The 18,806-nt window shown below is 42.3% G+C and overlaps 1 protein-coding gene and 1 pseudogene across 1 annotated transcript in view; one reads left to right on the top strand and one right to left on the bottom strand.

Annotated features, from left to right (window-relative positions):
* opn4a (opsin 4a (melanopsin)) overlaps nucleotides 1-18,806 on the top strand; it is a 65,970-nt gene that overhangs the window by 30,175 nt on the left and 16,989 nt on the right. Inside the window, exons 5-8 of the mRNA XM_080215612.1 lie at nucleotides 7,149-7,320; nucleotides 15,958-16,119; nucleotides 16,266-16,373; nucleotides 18,412-18,589. Coding sequence (XP_080071738.1) covers nucleotides 7,149-7,320; nucleotides 15,958-16,119; nucleotides 16,266-16,373; nucleotides 18,412-18,589 — 620 coding nt within the window. The remainder of the gene's footprint in view (nucleotides 1-7,148; nucleotides 7,321-15,957; nucleotides 16,120-16,265; nucleotides 16,374-18,411; nucleotides 18,590-18,806) is intronic.
* Nucleotides 10,780-10,900, bottom strand: LOC145360606 (U5 spliceosomal RNA; annotated as a pseudogene).

The raw sequence follows: 18,806 nt of genomic DNA, 5'->3' as shown, positions 1-18,806 counted from the left end.
AATCATACATACAAAGGGATAAATAACATTAATCAGGGCACAGTACTCTCCTCAGCTGATTTGAATGGCCCGAGCAGCTCAGGAAGGATTCCCAAGTATTCTTTTAGGCCTAGGATTTTTACCTGGGCCGGGATTCTCTCCAACCTCCATAGCTACCAGTGAAAACGGAGAATTTGGCACTCAGCCAAAATTCCATTCAGTGCAGCGCGACTGGAGAATCCCAGCGTGAGCGAGATCCGAGAATTCCAGCCCTGGCTTTTCAACATGGTTTTCAGTTGGGGGTGGGAGTTGTGTTCCTGATGTAGGCAGCAGTATGGAATAGGCTATCCATCATTGTTCATATGAACCAATGAGAACGTCCACTGAACCAAGCTGGCACTTTGTTTAGGCAATCAAAGAGCCCAATAAGTTGTTTAATTCTTGGCCATGTTTAGTTGTAGAAAGATGCCACAGAACACAAGCAAATTATAGACATTAATATAACAAGCGGTAAAGATGATGGCTAGTGATACTGTAGACCACATTGCAATGTACTGAAACTTGGCCAAAAGAGGCACACTAGTGTTCTTAGAAGTGCCATCAGGCACCCAAATTGCCAGGTACTGTTATTTTTAGGAACTGCTGTTTTTGCAAAGTGTCTGAAAGTACGGGGAGTGTTTCTGGAGGTATTGTGGTGAATTTCTGGATTTTCCAGAGATCTATATCTCACAGGAGCCTTAATCTCGGTATGTTTGTGTAGAAATTTTAAGATGCATTTGGGACTTTTGGAGTCAATTTGGAGGCACTGGCAGCCATGTGTACCATCTACAAGATGCACTGAAAGAGCTCACCAAGGCTCCTACATCAGCATTTTCCAAACCTTTGACCTCTACCATCTAGAAGGACAAAGCAGCAGAAACCTGGGAACACTACCACCTGGAGGTTCCCCTCCAAGTCATTCACTATCCTGACTTGGAAATATTTCAGCCATTTTTTCATGTCGCTGGGTCAAAATCCCTCCTTACACCCAGGGACTGCAGCAGGTCACCACCTTCTGAAGGTAACTATAGATGGGCAAAAAATGCTGGCCAGCCAGTGATACCTATGTCCCATAAATGAAAAGAAAATGGAGTTTCCAAGTTACAGAGAATTGTGAGTTATTGACGATATTGAGGGAAGGAGAGAGGGAGTAAACGCTAAAGTGATTGTTCCCATCCGAATTGATGCTCCTTTTGATTACTAACAGTCCTTATTGGAACATCTATGTAACAATTGATCCAATCCTTTGTTGAAGGGTATTTCTGGCAGGAAATATTGAATTATGAATGATTACAGCACAGAAGGAGGTCCATTTGGGCCCTAGAGTTGGCCCTCGCGCTTCTGAACAGCAACCCAGGTAGTCACACTCCCTCATTTTTTCCCCCTATTCCTACAATAATTGCTTCTAGTATTTAACCAATTCCTTACTGACAGTGACTCAATCTATTTTCACCATCCTATCAGGCAGTGTATTCCAAACCCTAATTATTCATTGCAAATCAGTTATTTTTCTCATGTTGCCTTTGTTTCTTTTCTCCAACACCTGAGATCCGTGCTCTCTCGTAATTGACCCTTCAAAGACTGTAGCCATGATGTGGAGATGCCAGTGTTAGACTGGAGTGGGCATAGTAAGGAGTCTCCAAAAGCTCATGATTCCAAATAAACCTGTTGGACTTTAAGCTGGTGTTGTGAGACTTCCAACTGTGCCCTTCAAAGATTGGAAACAGTTTCTCTTTATTTACTCTCTGTAACTCCCTCATGACTGTAAACATTTCTATCAAATCCCCTCTCCCAAAGGAAGTTGGATAGATAACAGAAGGAGGATGAAATTGCAGGGATACAGGGAAGAAGCAGGGAGTGTGGGACTAATTGGATAGTTCTTCAAATCTCATCTTAACCTTCTCTGTTCAGAGAAGGGAGATGTGGAGAATTATGAAGATGACAGCGTGAAAGGACATGATCATTTCTAAACAGTAGTTATATTCTATTGAGTTGCCTCATGATCTAAACAATACAAAGAGCTATTGTCTGCATCTTGGGTTTTTCTTCTTAGATTGCTTGTATTTGATGACTGCTGGTTAGAGGCTGTAAAGGAGCCGTCAGTCAGTGGAGACCTTCTGAACCTGTGTCAACTTGAATACAACACCATGATGGAGGTCACTTGTCCTTTTCACAATGTCACTGGAGTGAAGGATTACAGCTGGCAATATTCTCAGAGTGTTTCTGCTCCACCAATGGCAAAGGGATTATGGGAAGTTATGGGGAGGACTGCAAGGAAACATTTTGACTGCAAGGCAGGGATTTTCAATTGCTAATGGGGCTGGGAAGGAATGTGGGCATGATTTGAAAATTGGGTTCTTGGAGGGTGGCCATGCTGTCTCCAGAACATGATGCAATTTTCAAAGTGAGGGTGGTGCGAGGGAATGGGGAACCCTCCCACTTCAGTGAAAGGCCCATGGAGCTTGTTAGTAGGACGGGGAGGACCAGCAGGCAATTTTCAAAGTTGAAATCGATGATCCTTTACAGTCTGGTTAGTGCACAGCTGTCAGGCTGACTTTGAAGGATTTATCATGTGGAAAGATGTCAGAAGCTGAGGGATATTGTGCCAGACCATGTGCTTTACCTTCTGTTTAGCCGCTTTTGTGCTCTTTAAGGCTACTGGCCCTCCTAGGTGCTGCCTCCTCTCCTCTGCAAGATAGCAGCAGCTCCTTCATGGTCACTATCTGACTTTGCTGTTCATGCTCTGCAGGCAGCTTCTACATCCTGATTATGCTCAGTGCCACTGATTAGAGGCAAAATACATCTCCTGCCCAATTAGGACACATACAGTTCAAGATGGTGATGCATCAATAACCCAGCTATGGTGAGGTGTTGGGATTCAGGAAATTACCTGTGCATCACATCACTGGCCTTGAAAATCACGCTTCAATAAGAGAAATTCCATTTAGAATGGCTGCCCACAGACTGCCGTTCAATGCATTACTAAGGGGTCATTTATCTACAATTTTGGTCTCCTTAAGAAGGCAATATTTACAGTGGAAGCAGTTCGGAGAATACTCTGTAGATTGATTCCTGGGATGGAGGAATTGTTTTATGAGGAAAGATTGAGATGTTGGGCTTACATTCATTGGAGTTTAGAAGAGTAAGAGGTGGCCATATTGAAATATCTCTTTGAGCTGAATGAGGGGTCTTGACCATGTAATAGCTGGGACTGTGTTTCTCCTTTTAGGAGAATCTGGAACTAAGGGGAACAATTTACAAATAAGGATATTGAGTGTTAACTAGTGTTTGGAATTCTCTTTCACAGAGAGCAGTGGAGATTGGGTTATTGAATAAATTGAAGGCTGAGTTAGACAGATTTTTGACCTAAAGGGAGGTAAAGGTTATGGAGGTCAAGCAGGAATGTAGAGTTAAGGCCACAGTCAGATTTGTTATGATATTTTTGAAAGGCAGGGAAGAAACCTGAGCAGGTTAAAGAGCAGCAGCATTGTGTGTAGCACAGGAAATAGACAAGGGATTTGGGTGTAGGACATGGATTGGACAAGCGGTCTGGGTATAGAATGGGGGGGAATGAACAAGGGATTAGGATGTAGGACAGGGAATGGACAAGGAATTTGGGTATAGCACAGGGAACGAACAAGGGATTTGTGTGTAGGACAGGGGAGTGAACAAGGGATTTGTGTGTAGGATAGGGAATAGAAAAGGGATTTGGGTGTAGGACAGGGAATGAACAAACGATTTGCGTATAGGATGGGGGGGAGTGAACAACAGATTTGGGTGTAGGACGGGGGGAAATGAACAAGTGATTTGTGTGTAGAATGGGGAGAATGAACAAGGGATTTGTAAGTAGGACAGGGAATGAAAAAGGGATTTGGGTGTAGGACATGGAATGAAGAAGGGATTTGGGTGTTGGACACGAGGGAATGAGCAAGGGATTCGGGTATAGGACATGGGGAATGAACAAGGGGTTTGAGTATAGGAGAGGGGGAGTGAACAAGGGGTCAGATTATAGTTCTATTGTCCCCTTTGTTGCTGCTGAAAGCTCCAATTAAAACTGTTTAAACAATCAACCCACAACAAAAGTTAAGAGAAAAAAAGGATTGATATTGAAATAAATTTTTTAAAGTCTAGGGATGGTCCATCAAAGCATGGTGATGTAGAGCTTGACACTGGAGCAGGCAGAAGCTCTAAAACCAGGAGCTATGCAGGTAAATGTCAATTTGTAAGATATGCCCTTCATTTCCACTTCGCGGTGTTGTTATCTCTCCATTTCCTCTTATGAACAGCTGATTTGCCACATTTCCACCTTATTTTATAGCGTGAGTGGTTAAGCTCTAATGCACTGTCCGAGAGTGTGGTGGATGCAGATTCAGGTCTAGATTTTAAATGGGATTTGGAACATTACTAGGGAGACGGCGGAGAAGTAAACTCACCGAGTTGTTATAACAGAGTGCTGGCACCAACACACAGGGCCAAATGGCCTCCTTCTGAGCTGTTACCATTCTACATTTGTCATGCTTTAGAACTAGGCCCAAGTTCTCGTGGTAATTTTAATCAAATACACCTAGAGGGATTAGAACCTCCTTTCCCATCTCACCCACTGCCCGCATCCCCATGTCCCCTGCTAATTTGACTTTTATTGATGGATGGCTGATCCAAATTGTGGCACGTATTCAGTGGACTGATAGGTCACATTTTGTTTTGAGAGTTGGAAGTGTATTCAATCATAAGGTCAGTGCTCCTGGGCCTGGCTGAGCTCTCGGTCTTCATCTAAACACAATTGTCCAGTGATTATTGTGAAGCGGAAATGTCTAAAAACAGCCATGTGAGAGTGAAAGAAAAATAACACTTCAATTATTAAACTTAAGTGAGGTGACCATTGCTTTAATTTTGGCAGAACATTTTGTTGGAGTCTAATTATAGACTTGTGAACCCTAATGGACAATTATTCATTGACCAAATATCCTGTTGGGCATTTACAGTCAAGCTAAATATAAAATATATTAAGTGTTCCTTGATCAGAGGTGGCCTGTCACTGACTGAAGAGCTGCGAGGAAGTAACCCTCCTTTAGAAAGTGTTTATAAATATATCAGATTATGCAACACAGAAGGTGGCTATTCAGTCCATTGTGTTAATGCTAGAACCATATGACTGCAATCTCATTTCGAGGTCATTTTTACACAATTAATTGAGGTTATGTTTGGTTCTATATGTAGGTAGGTCACCCATTAAACTGATCATCATTAATAACACTAGTTAATAGATTATGCATTTTGTGCATTGGTTCTGTGACTCCTGCCTCTAATCCTGCAGGTTCAGGGGTAAAGAGCAACAAGACTTCACAATAGCCTAAGTTTGTGCAAATCTTTCCAGAATTCTACAGTATTTGTCCCAGAGCTAAAGTGTGCAGATATTGAGAAAACAACCTCATATTTGGTCCCATGCAATGGCCTCAGTCATGAATGTTCTTCACTCCATCTAATATCATTCAAAGTATGTATGAGTGGATACGGAGCGGTAGACAGTGGGAGCACTCTCAAAGCTTTGTACATCAAAGTGTTCGACATCAGATCTCCATATCAGTGAAAAAGGAGGAAAACCCATATAGAAGCCAAACTCGGAACCCAATTGGAGTATCTGAGTGAAATTTTGAAACTTAGAGCAATATTCCTTCTCCATTGGATTAGGATCCAACCTGTGGTGAGAGGATCAATCCTCCCTCTCTCTCCTTAAACCTCACTTCGGTTTCTCATGCTAAATGCACACAAACATTGTATCATGCAAAAATAATATATTCCTCTACTATTCCAGTGTGGTGAGTGTCCCTTTACATTTATAAAGTGCAGTTGCAATTTGGCCTTTTCCTGCAGGTCAGAATCAAGGCTTTTTTGTGGGGTGATCAATTAAAAAGCTGAGAATTTTCTGATTCCAGCACTGTGTGAGATACAAAAATTAGCATTTTGACCACATCAGGCTTCTATAATTTTGAAATATGTTTATTAATTGACAGGCCGACAATTTGGGAGGCGAAGAGACAGACAGATGTAGCTAGATGAACATGGAAATAGACAAACAGACAGACATTTAGACAGATAGACAGGCAGGCAGATATACAGACAAATGTGGAGATAGACAGACAGATGGACAGACAGATGGACAGACAGGCAAACAGATATGGAGACAGGCAGGCCAATGGGCTGGCAGACAGACAGGCAGAAAGTAGACAGATATGGAGACAGACAGACAGATAAACAGACAGGCAAATAGATTATCAGGCAGTTAAACAGACGGATGGACAGAGAGGCAGACAGATGGATAGAAATATAGACAGACAGATAGGTAGACAGACAGACAACAGGCAGACAGATAGATAAAAAAGAGAGATCGATATGGAAGCAGGAAGTTAGACAGACTGACAGGTAGACAGACAGACAAACAGGTAGATAGATTGACAAACTGACAGGCAGATATGGAGACAGCCAGACAGAAAGACACACAAATATGAGTAGGCAAAAACCACTTTGCCATTTAGTCTGGATGTAAGAATCACTGTTACTATCACTTACCATTGTTCAACAATATCCTATTGACACCACACATTTGAAATGCAAATTAAATATAAATTCATGTTTTTTTAAATTCCAGTTATCATGCTTTCTCTTGAGGGAACTCACGTTTGCTGAATAACATTGCCAATTGCCCTCTTTACATCATTCAAGCAGCCATTCTTTCTCTGTGATCCTCAGCAATAAATATTGCTCACTTCATTCCAAAATGGTTGCTCCATGAGTTGAATCATTCCATCAGAGGGACAAGGGCAGCAGGTGTTTGGAAACTTCATCCCTGTGAGGTCCCCCTCCAAGTAACATACCATTCTGACTTGGAAATACAATACCATTCCTTCACTGTCCCTGGATCAAAATCCTGGAACTCCCTCCCTAACAGCACAGTGGGTGTACCTACACCACAAGGACTGCAGTGATTTAAGGTGACTCACCTGCACCTTCCCAATGGACAATAAATGCTAGCCTTGCCAGAGACACTCAAAGCCAAGAATGAATAAAATAAATTGCCTGAAAAATAGATTACTCACAGTGTCTACAATGCTGTTTCTGCTTGTTGTATCTAGGTGCCTATGTGCCTGAAGGATTGATGACCTCCTGTACCTGGGACTACACAACATTCACCCCATCTGTCCGGGCTTACACCATGCTTCTCTTCTGCTTTGTCTTCTTAATTCCTTTGGGAATCATCATCTACTGCTATATCTTCATCTTCCGGGCCATTCTATCCACCAACAGGTCAGGCTAGCATGCTTCATAATAAATTTCTTAACGTGTTTTCAATTCATGTTGGGAGAGTATTTAACATTTTGCCAGGTATATATATTTTCTTCATTTCACTGTTTAACATCTTCAGGATTTATTTTTGAGGAATCTATATTCTCTATGTTTTCTCTGAAATGCAGCCATCCAGTCCCTGTTACAAACAATGCTTCCAAGTTCCATTTATTCAATTCACGGCTGGACTTCCCCCAGCTGAACTTATTGCTCTTGAGAAGAGCATGAGAAGAAAGTAAGGTATAGAGTCATAGAATCCCACAGTGCAGAAGGACTCCCTCTTGACAATCAAAAATCTGTCTAACTCAGCCTTGAATATATCCAATGACCCAGCCACCACTGTTGTCTGGATAAGGCACGGTGGCACAATGGTTAGCACTGCTACCTCACAGAGCCAGTGACTCGGGTTCGATCCTGGCCACACTGTCTGTGTGCAATTTGCACATTCCCCTCGTGTTTGCATACATTTCCTTTGAGTGCTCTGGTTTCCTCTGAAGATGTGCAGGTTGGGTGGATTTGCCATGTTAAATTGTCTTTTAGTGACAGGGGGATTAGCAGGGTAAATACATAGAGTTACAGGAATAGGGCCTGGATGGGATTGTGGTTGGTGCAGACTTGATGGACTGAATGGTCTCCTGCTGCACTGTAGGATGTAGGACTCTATAAGGAGAATTCAAAAGATTCAACTTCACTTTTCTGCCTGTTCCCTGTGACGCTTGACTCCCCAATAGATTGAAAATCTGCCTTTCTCAGCCCTAAATATATTCAATGTCTCAGCCTCTGCTGTTCTCGTCAGCAGAAAATTCCAATGATTCGGTTCCCGTAGAGAAAAAAAAATCCTTCTCATCTCTGTCAAAAATAGGAGACCCCTCATTTTGAAATTATGCTGCTTGTTCTTGATTCCCCCATGAGAGGAAACATGCTCTCAACATCGACCCTGTCAAGCCCACTTAGATTCTTCTGTGTTTCCACAAAATTACCTTTCAGCCTTCTAAACTCCAGTAAGTATAAGCCCAGCCAACTGAGCCATTTCCATAAGGCAATCTCTTCATTCCAGGAATCAACCTAGTAAACATTCTCTGAATTGCTCCAACGCAAATACTGAGAGGGTGTTTCAGTCAAACATATAAAATTCTGACAGGGCTGGACAGACTGGATGCAGGGATGATGTTTCCCTGGCTGGGAAGGCATAGAACATGGGGTCACAGTCTCAAGATACGGAGTGGGCCATTTAGGACTAAGACGAGGAGAAATTTCTTCAGGTGATGAAGCTGTGGAATTCTCTACCACAGAAAGCTGTGGAAGCCAAGTTACTGCATATATTTAGGATAGAAACAGATAGATTTATAGACTCTAAAGGTGTCAAGGAGAATGGGAGAGAACAAGAGTATAGCATTGAGATAGAGGTGTCGAAATCTTGCTGCTGTTAATGTGACAGGATCTTACAGTTCAGCTAATGACATACCTCCACCAGGTGAGAGATATGTTCAAGAAGAAACCGCGTTGACAATGGCAGGACCATAAGATCTCACCACCAGCAAGCAGCATGCAGCCCCCTAATACCGCAAAAGAAATTGCGGAGAGGGAGGAATGGTGGATTGGATGGTGGTGTAGAATGAATGGGCCGAAAGGCCTAGTCCAGTTCCTGTTTCCGTTTCTATCTCTCCATAAATAAGGAGACCAAACTGTGGGCAGCACAATAGTACCAGAAGTTTCTGGTTACGTACATCTCGTTACTGCTGCTAGTGAGAAGAGAGAATTTGACGCTCAGCGAAATCTCCATACACTGCACGGCACTGGAGAATCCCAGCTGCAGGAGAGGTCAGAAAACTTTGGCCTAGGTGTGGCCTCACCAATACCTCGTAGCAAGATTTTTATACTCTATCCCTTTGCAAAGGCCAACATTCAATTTCCCTTCCCAATTCTGTACCTGAACGCTAACTTTTCTAATTCATGTACAAGGACACTGAGATCCCTGTGCCCCGAACTTTGATAAGGAGAAATTTTAAACTTTCACTATAACTTAGCTTTTGCTGTGATAACTCAATTTTCAACTTGTTGAAACTTGTTTTTCAAACTTACTGCAATTCGATCTGAACTCAAACTCATTTCAGCTCTCTCTACTCTGTCCCTCTTAAACAATCCTATCTCTGGACATCCCGACAAAGTGTTCTGTGACACTCTGGATTTTGGATATCTGACAGGTCAAATTTACAAAGATCAGTCAAACTTAACCAATCACAAACTATTGTTCATGCTTGAATTATGTAGTAATCTCCCTCAAGCCAGTAGCCAATGAAACTCGCAACTGGGGTTGACTGGATGGTTTTAACTGCTGAACTCTCCCTGCGGAATGATTGGATTTGAATGGACAGCGACCAAACCAAAATCAAAACACTTCTTGCCACAATGTCATTGAATTAAGAAGGGATAACGGGACCAGGGTTCCAATCCAATAATTGACATTCAACAAAAATCTGGGATTAAGAACCCACTGATGATCATGAAACCATTGTTGATTGCCGGAAAAACCCATCTGGTTCACTAATCTCCACTGGGGAAGGAAATCTGCTGTCCTTGCCCGGTTTGGCTTATATGTGATTCCAGAGCCACAGCAATATGGCTGACTCTCAAAGGCCCTCTGAAACAGCCTAACAAGACACTCCGTTCAAGGACAATTAGGGATGGGCAACAAGTGCTGGCTTTGTCAGCAATGCCCACATCCCATGAATGAATTTTTTAAAAAGCTCTTGGAAAACAATGGATTCTGCCCAGAAGTTTTACAAACAGTGATCCAGATTTAAATTTCCCTTCCTGTCGTGTTTTTGCTGAAATCCATATACACATTGGTGAACGCAAAATCTGCCAGGGACCAGCATAATGATTCTGAACAGAATTTTGTAAAAAATGTTTAAAATGCTGTGATATATTTAATAGTGGTAATATGGTGTAGTTTTATTGAAAATGCGCGATACTACAGGCCCCCAAATAGTCGGCAGGAAATTGAGGAGCAAATATATAAGGAGATTCAGATAGCTCCAAGAAAAATAGGGTGGTAGTAGTTGAAGATTTTAACTTTCACAACATTGACCGGGACAGCCATAGTATTAGAGGGTTGGATGGAGAGAAATTTGTTGAGTGTACTGAGGAGGAATTTCTCATTCAGTATGTTGATGGCCCGATGAGAGAGGAGTCAAAACTTGACCTCCTTCTGGGAAATAAGGAAAGGCAGGTGACAGAAGTGTTAGTGAGGGATCACTTTGGGACCAGTGACTATAATTCTATTAGTTTTAAGATAGCTATGGAGAATGATAGGTCTGGTCCAAAAGTTCAAATTCTAAATTGGGGCAAGGCCAATTTTGATGGTATCAGGCAGGAACTTTCAAAAGTTAATTGAGGGAGTCTGTGGGAAGCAGAGGATGTCTAGTAAGTGGCAGGCTTTCAAAAGTGCGTTAACCAGGGTTCAGGGTAAACACATTCCTCTGAGAAATCTTTAGTAAAAGGCGAAAGATTTATACGATCTGAAGAGAAACCAGAACAGTGAAGGGCACGGCTGGCAGAAGTAGGGAACGCTGGATGACTTGGGATATTGAGGCTCTGGTCAAGAAGAAGAAAGTGGCACATGACCTGCATAGGCAGCTGGGATCAAGTGAATCCCTTGAAGTGTATAGGGGTGTAGGAGTAGAGTGAAGAGAGAAATCAGGAGGCCAAAAAGGGGACATGAAATTGTTTTGGCAGATAAGGCAAAGGAGAATCCAAAGAGCTTGATAATGTGTATCCTAGGACATTATGGGAAGCTGGGGAGGAAATTGCGGATCCCTTCGCCGAGATGTTTGAATCATCAGTAGTCACTGGTGAGGTGCCTGAAGATTGGAGAGTGGCAAATGTTGTGTCTTTGTTTAAAAAGGGCTGCAGGGAAAACCCTGGGAACTACAGGCCAGTGAGGCCTGTAGTTACCCAATTTACCCATCTGTGGTGGGTAAATTGTTGGAAGGTATTTTGAGAGACAGGATCTACAGGCATTTAGAGACGCAAGGACTGATTAGGGACAGTCAGCAAGACTTTGTGAGTGGAAAATCATGTCTCAACAAATTTGATTGAGTTTTTTGAAGGTATAACCGAGAAGGTAGATGAGAGCAGTGCAGTTGATGTTGTCTATATTGACTTTAGCAAGGCCTTTGAGAAGGTACCGCATGATAGATTGTTGCATAAGGTTAAATCTCACAGGATCCAGGGTGAGATATCTAAATGGATACAAAATTGGCTTCCTGACAGAAACCAGAGGATAGTTGTAGAAGGTTGTTTTTCAAACTGGAGTTCTGTGCCTCAGGGATCAGTGCTGGGTCCGCTGTTATTTGTCATTTATATTAATGATTTAGATGAGAATATAGGAGGCATGGTTAGTAAGTTTGCAGATGACACCAAGATTTTTGGCATAGTGGACAGTGAAGAAAGTTATCTCCGATTGCAAGAGGATCTTGATCAATTGGGTCAGTGACCTGACGATTGGCAGATGGAGTTTAATTTAGGCAAAAGTGAGGTGATGCATTTTGGTAGATTGAACCAGGGTAGGACTTACTCAGTTAATGGTAGGGCATTGGGGAGAATTACAAACAAGGAGATCTAGGAGTACATGTTCATACTCCTTGAAAGTAGAGTCACAGGGAGACAGAATGGTGAAGAAGACATTCAGCATGCTTAGTTTCATCAGTAAGAACACTGAATACAGGAATTGGGATGTCCTGTCGAAGTTGTACAAGACATTGGTAAAGCCACACTTGGAATACTGTATGCTGTTCTGGTGACCCATTACAGAGAGAATATTATTAAACTGGAACAAGTGCAGAAAAGATTTACTAGGATACTACTGGGACTTGATGGTTTGAGTTATAAGGAGAGGCTGGACAGACTGGGACTTTTTTTCTCTAGAGCATAAGAGGCTGAGGGATGACCTTATAGAGGTCTACAAAATAATGAGGGGCACAGATTAGCTAGATGATCAATGTCTTTTCCCAAAAGTAGGGGAGTCTAAAACTAGAGGGCATAGGTTTAAGGTGAAGGGGAGAGATACAAAAGTGCAATTTTTTCACAAGGGCAATTTTTTCACACAGAGGGTGGTGAATATCTGGAACAAGCTGCCAGAGGCAGTAGTAGAGGCGGGTACAATGTTGTCTTTTAAAAAGCATTTAGATAGTTACATGGGTAAGATGGGTATAGAGAGATGTGGGCCAAATGCAGGCAATTGGGATTAGCTTAGAGGTTTAAAAAAAAGCACAGCATGGATAAGTTGGGCCAAAGGGCCTGTTTCCATGCTGTGAACCTCTATGACTCTATGACATTTAAAACAAGGCCGCTATCTTATGAGTAACCCCATTTTAAATGAGTGAAAATGATTTTAACAATGTTCTAGATTCAGTTATATTAGTGTACAGTTCCTTAGTAAATTAAAAATATGTGGATACATTCAAAAATTTGTAAAATATTCATATTAGCATCTTTGCACTTAAAAAGCTGAATTTCCCATCTCCACAATGGACAGTAAGTGGATGCAAAGGTGAGATATATAGGGTTGAATTTTACAGGGAGCTGTGGTCCCACCCCCCCCCCCCCCCCCCCCCCCACACCGGTGTAGTATGTTGGTTGGTGGTGAGGGGGTTGGTGGGATAGGGCGGAGCCTCCCAAAAGCTGCCCCACACCAACTTATTGTTCAGAGCAACATTAATTGCTTTAAGGCGAGACTTCCACCACTTTCTCAGGAGGAAGTCCTGCCAACATGTGTCCTGGTAGCCACTGCCAGGATGACAAGCAGTCCCCGGTGTGGAGCAGCAGGACTCAATGTTTCAAACCAGTGAAAGGTTGGTGCTGGGAAGGCAACAACCCACTGGATTTTAGAAGTTGCCTCCCTTTGCTGATTACAGTGGGTAGGGGGCATTAAATCCAATCCCAAAAGGGAAAAAACAGCACAAAGTGGGGAATAAGATTACTGGTCTGAACTGGTCTTGTACACCTTAAAATAGAACAGCAGTACACAAACTGGGAAACAATAATACTGGTCAGAACTGGGTCAAGTTTGTGAGGTTGGCTGGGGAATACTGTGTCAAAGAATAAAGCAAAGCCTCCCCACCCCCCCCACCCCCCCACCAAGCCCATGCCTTTCACCTCTTTGCTCCTTATTTCCCATCATTGTCATTCTTTGTTTCCTGTCATTATTTTGGTTAAGTTTGGACCAGGCATTGTGATATTGCTCTTACTTGGGCTGGATGATACCCGACATTTAGATTGTCGACTGTTTCTCTCCTTACAATCTGTGATTGGTTGTGAGACAAAGACATTCATAACAAGTATATGTATAAACCTCTAAATCTCTGTAGTTCTGTCAATCTTTAACAATTCCCTGCATTCACTTCCACCTTATTAATTTAATTCGAACTCTGTCAGCCTCATTGACTTCTTCCATCTGGTTAGCTACTCAAATTCCAAAGTCCAGCACTTTGTGCGCCATTTCTTGAGAGAGAGCTCAATTATATTCAGTGTACATTATCTGGACCACTCAATTGGACTGAATCCTCTGCAAGTCATCATGCTCGACTTCCAGCTGACTTAGTGACTCAATGGTAGTGCTAAGTTTAAATTGGTATTGTCTGCAGATGTGGAGCAAGGATTTCATAATATCTCTCTTCATTATTCTTTATATATGATTCTGATGCTGGAACATGTCACAGTATATTGGTTAGAAGCCCGGTTCTTAATGCTGCTGAGTCTGATATAGAATTGGCAAAGTTAACCAGTCTTGCCTGTAATGACTTTCATTTCATCCTCACAGAATCCCTACAATGCAGAAGAAGGCCATTCGGCTCATCGACTATGCACCGACTCTCTGAAGAGTATCTTGCCCAGGCCCTCTCCCTCACTATATCCCCGTAATCCCATAAATTTATCATAGCTAATCCCCCTAATCCACATATGTTTAGACACTAAGGGGGCAACTTAGCACAGGCAATCCACCTAACCCAGACATCTTTGGACTGTGGGACGAAACCAGAGCGCCTGGACGAAACCCACACAGACACAAGGACAATGTGCAAACTCCACACACAGGCAGTTACCTGAGGCTGGAACTGAACCTGGGTTCTTGGCGTTGTGAGGGAGCAGTACCAACCACTGTGCATTGTACTGTCCTCAGAAATGGTCTGATTCACTTATCATATTTCTTCAACCTATGAATGGGTACACATAGAAATAAGAGTAGGCCATTTATTCCCTCATATCCGTTCTTCTATGTAGTGAGATCATGGCTGATGTGCGATCTAATTCTACATAGCCATCTAATCTCCATATTCATCAATATCTCAGGAATGCAAAACTCATCCATCTCTGATTTAAAATAAACAATCTACCCAGCACCAATTGCCATTTGGAAAGGAGAATTCCAACCTTCTACTGCCCTTTGTATGTAGGCGTGTTTCGTCATTTCACTTCTGAAAGGATTATTCTCCATAATCCTAGATTCCCCAACCAGTGAAAGCCTTTGCTCTCTATGGACTCTATCTGTTCTCCTAAATATCTTGAAAATTTTGATCAAATCGTCCTTTAATCACTTAAATTCCCTAAAATACAACCCAGGTTTGTGTAATCTCACTTCATTATTTAATATCTGGGAGGCCAGGTATCATTCCAGTAAATCTACACTGCACTCCCTCAATCTAGGGTATTCCTGCTAAAGTGCGTTACCGGGAACTGTGCGCAGTCCTCCAGGTGTGATATAACCAGGGCTTTGAACAGTTGAAACCCAGCTTCCATCCCTTGTATTTGAGTTTTCTGAATATAATTCCAAACATTCCACTTACCTTTTTGATTATTTTCTGTAATTGTTCATGACATTTTACTGATCACACTCTGCGTTTGTTCCATTTCTTCCAATCTCCTCAATTTTTCCCCTTAATATCTTGAAAATTTTGATTAAGTCTCCCCTGAGCCTTCCATATTCCGGGAAAGACAACCCTGGTTTGTTTAATCTGTCCTTTTGGCTTATTCCTGGTGTTTTTCCCAGTAAATCTATACGGCACTCACTCAATAGCCAGTACATCTACAAAATAAATCTACAGAGTGCTTGAAGGAATAGGCAAGGTAGATGTTAGTAAGAAGTTGTAGAGTCTAGAACCAGGGGCACAATTTTAAAATAAGGAGGAAGCACTTAGGATCAAGATGAGGAGAAATTTATTTACACAGAGGACTGTGAACCTTTACAATTCTGTACCCCACAGAGCTGTGTGGCAGCTCAGTCATTGAGTATTTTTAAGGTAGAGGTTGATAGATTTCTGATTACCAGTAATGCAAAGGGTTATGATGATAGGGTGGATAAAAGGCATTGAAGTGCCCAATCAGCTATGATTGTATTGAATGTAGGAGCAGGCTCAATGGGCTGAATGGCCTACTCTTGTTCCTATACTCCTATATCCTTCTTAAAGTGTGGTTGAAACTGCTCACAGGAATCCAGGTACGGCTGAATCACGGTTTTGTACATAATGGAAGCAAGGACAGATACCACCCCCCCTCCCCTGAAATTTGGCTCAAACCAAACAAACTTGTTTTCAACAGGGATGTGCAGAAAATTGGAGGAAACACGAACAAGGAATCCCGGAAACGATTTCAGAGGATAACGAATGAGTGGAAGATGGCCAAAATTGCTTTGATAGTTATTCTGCTCTATATCATCTCCTGGTCCCCATATTCCACAGTGGCCCTCACCTCTTTTGCTGGGTATGTACACCCACTGTTGTGTTTTATTCCTGTTAACTGCTAGAACGCTAGGGTTGTATTTACACTCCAACTTTATTATTTACTGGAAGTGATTTCAACTCAGTGTCAATGTCTAACTGGCTCTTGACTACTCTCTGTATCTACAGGTATTCCAGTATCCTTACACCTTACATGAACTCTGTTCCAGCTGTGATTGCTAAGGCCTCGGCCATTCACAATCCAATCATTTATGCCATCACCCATCCCAAGTACAGGTATGTTTTCAAAATAAAAGCAAAATACTGCAGATGCTGGAAATAGAGCCACAGAATTCCTGCAGTGCACAAAGAGGCTGTCCGGCCCATTGTGTCTGCACTGAGCCTCCAAAAGAACATCCCATCCAGGCCCACCCCTCTGCCCTATCTCCATAACCCTGCACATTTAACATGGCCAATCCACCTAACCTACACATCTTTGGACACTAAGGGGCAATTTAGCATGGCCAATCCACCTAACCTACACATCTTTGGACACTAAGGGGCAATTTAGCATGGCCAATCTACCTAACCTATACATCTTTGGACACTAAGGGGCAATTTAGCATGGCCAATCAATTGAACCTGCAAATCTTTGGACTATGGAAGGAAACCGGAGGAAACCCACATAGACACGGCGAGAATGTGCAAACTCCACACAAACAGGTACCCAAGACTGGAATCAAATCGTGGCTCCCTGACACTGTGAGATAGCAGTGCTAACCATTGTGCCATCCCTGAAATCTGAAATAAAATCTGAAAACACTGGAAAGAAAAATAGTTAACATTTTGAGTCCATATGATTCTTCATCAGAGCTCAGGGGTAGATGGGAATGTGGAATTTAAAACACAAACAGATCAGCCATAGAACAGGCCCAGATGACCGATAGGCCTACTTCTGCTTCTATTTTGTTTATTCGTATGTGGTCATATAGAGTAGAAATGGCAGCATAGTGGTGCAATGGTTCGCACTGCTGCTTCATAGCGCCAAGGGCCTGGGTCCGATTCCAGCCTCAGATCACACTGTCTATGTGGGGTTTGCATGTTCTCCCTGTGACTGCGTGGGATTCCTCCAGGTGTCCGGTTTCCTCCCACAGTTCAAAGCTGTGCGGGTTAAGTGAATTGGCCATGCTAAATTGACCATAGTATCATGGGGTTTAGCAGGGTAAATGTGTGGTTACACGACTAGGTCCTGGGTAGGATTGTGGCTGGTACAACTCGATGGGCCGAATGGCCTCCTCTGTACTGTAGGGATTCTATGATTCTATGAAACATTCACCTTGGTTGGGATTTTCTGGTCTTGCCGTGGGACCAGAAATTAAAATTAAAATACCCACCCAAAGTTAATGGACCTTGGTTGATCCATGGAATTTTCCATCCCACCCATGGTGGGCAAGACTGGAAAATCCCGGCTTCTGTTTTTATCTCCATAGATGTTGCCTGACCTGCTGAATTTTTCTCGCGTTTTCTGTTTTAATCTTTTTTAAATATGTTTTGTAGTCCGGGTAGGGCTGAACCCAATGGGTATGGTAGCATAATGATTATGTTTCTAGACTAGTAATCCTGAGTGAGCAATTGATGAAACATGAGCTCAAATACCACTGTGAAAATTTGAATTCAGATTTTTAAAAATTGTAATATTTGGAAAATAGAAAGCAAGACTCAGTAAAGAGGAACATATTTAAAGTAATTTGCAAAAAAAGCAAATATGATGTAAATTTTTTTCACACAAGAGGAATGCACTGTCTGGAAGTGTGGTGGAGGCATGGAAATAGGCATTGGATGATCATTTGCGTAGAAACAATGTGAAGGTGTATGGAGAATGGCACTAAACCGCAGTGTTCATTTGGAGAGGTGGCACAGACACAATGAGTTGAATGACCTCCTTCCATGCTGCAACAATTCTGTGATTCCATGGGGAAAACCCAACTGGTTCACAAACATCCTTCAGATATTGAAACCTATGATCTTTATCTGGCCGAGTCAAAATGTGACTCTAATTGCCACACTACTGTTACTGAGTCTGCAGTGGCCATAGGAAGCTACATAGTTGTATTAAACAATTATACGGAAAACCACATGGACTCCCATCACCATCTACAGAGCAATAAATGTTGGTCTCTCCAGAGGTATTGGGTAATTACTTTTTGAAAAATGCAATTAGGATGGTCCGACCAAAAACAAAAGTAGTTCGGAAGTTTTTGATTCAATAACCTAGTTCTCAATTTTCAATTCCAATTCTAGCAGGTTTGCTAACTGTTTTTCTCTTCACTTTCAGAATGGCAATTGGGAAATATGTCCCTTTCCTGCGCTGCTTACTGAGATTGTCTCATAAGGATTACAAGTTAACGAGCAGCTACTTTTCCACCAGACAATCCACCATGACCAGTCAAACTTCAAACTCAAGTACCAATCTCCGGCCTAAGAGTCGCATGTCTGCTTCAGATAGTGAGTCGGTAAGGGAACATCACTTAACCAATTCCAGTATCTAAGGGTCAAAGGAACAGACGTCCTCCACCATTCATATAGATCATGACTGGCCTGCGTCTTATTTCCTTCATTTCCGATCCTTTAAAATCCTACCCTAACTGAATTGAACTTCTTCAACCCACTTAGAATTGGCTGTTGTGATCTGGTTAATTTATAGCATTGGAGGCATTGTCATGGAGAAAG

This window comes from Carcharhinus amblyrhynchos, chromosome 31 (assembly GCF_965287045.1).
Source record: "Carcharhinus amblyrhynchos chromosome 31, sCarAmb.v2.hapA, whole genome shotgun sequence".
NCBI classification, from domain to species: Eukaryota; Metazoa; Chordata; class Chondrichthyes; order Carcharhiniformes; family Carcharhinidae; genus Carcharhinus; species Carcharhinus amblyrhynchos.
This window is presented reverse-complemented; position numbering and strand designations above follow the sequence as displayed.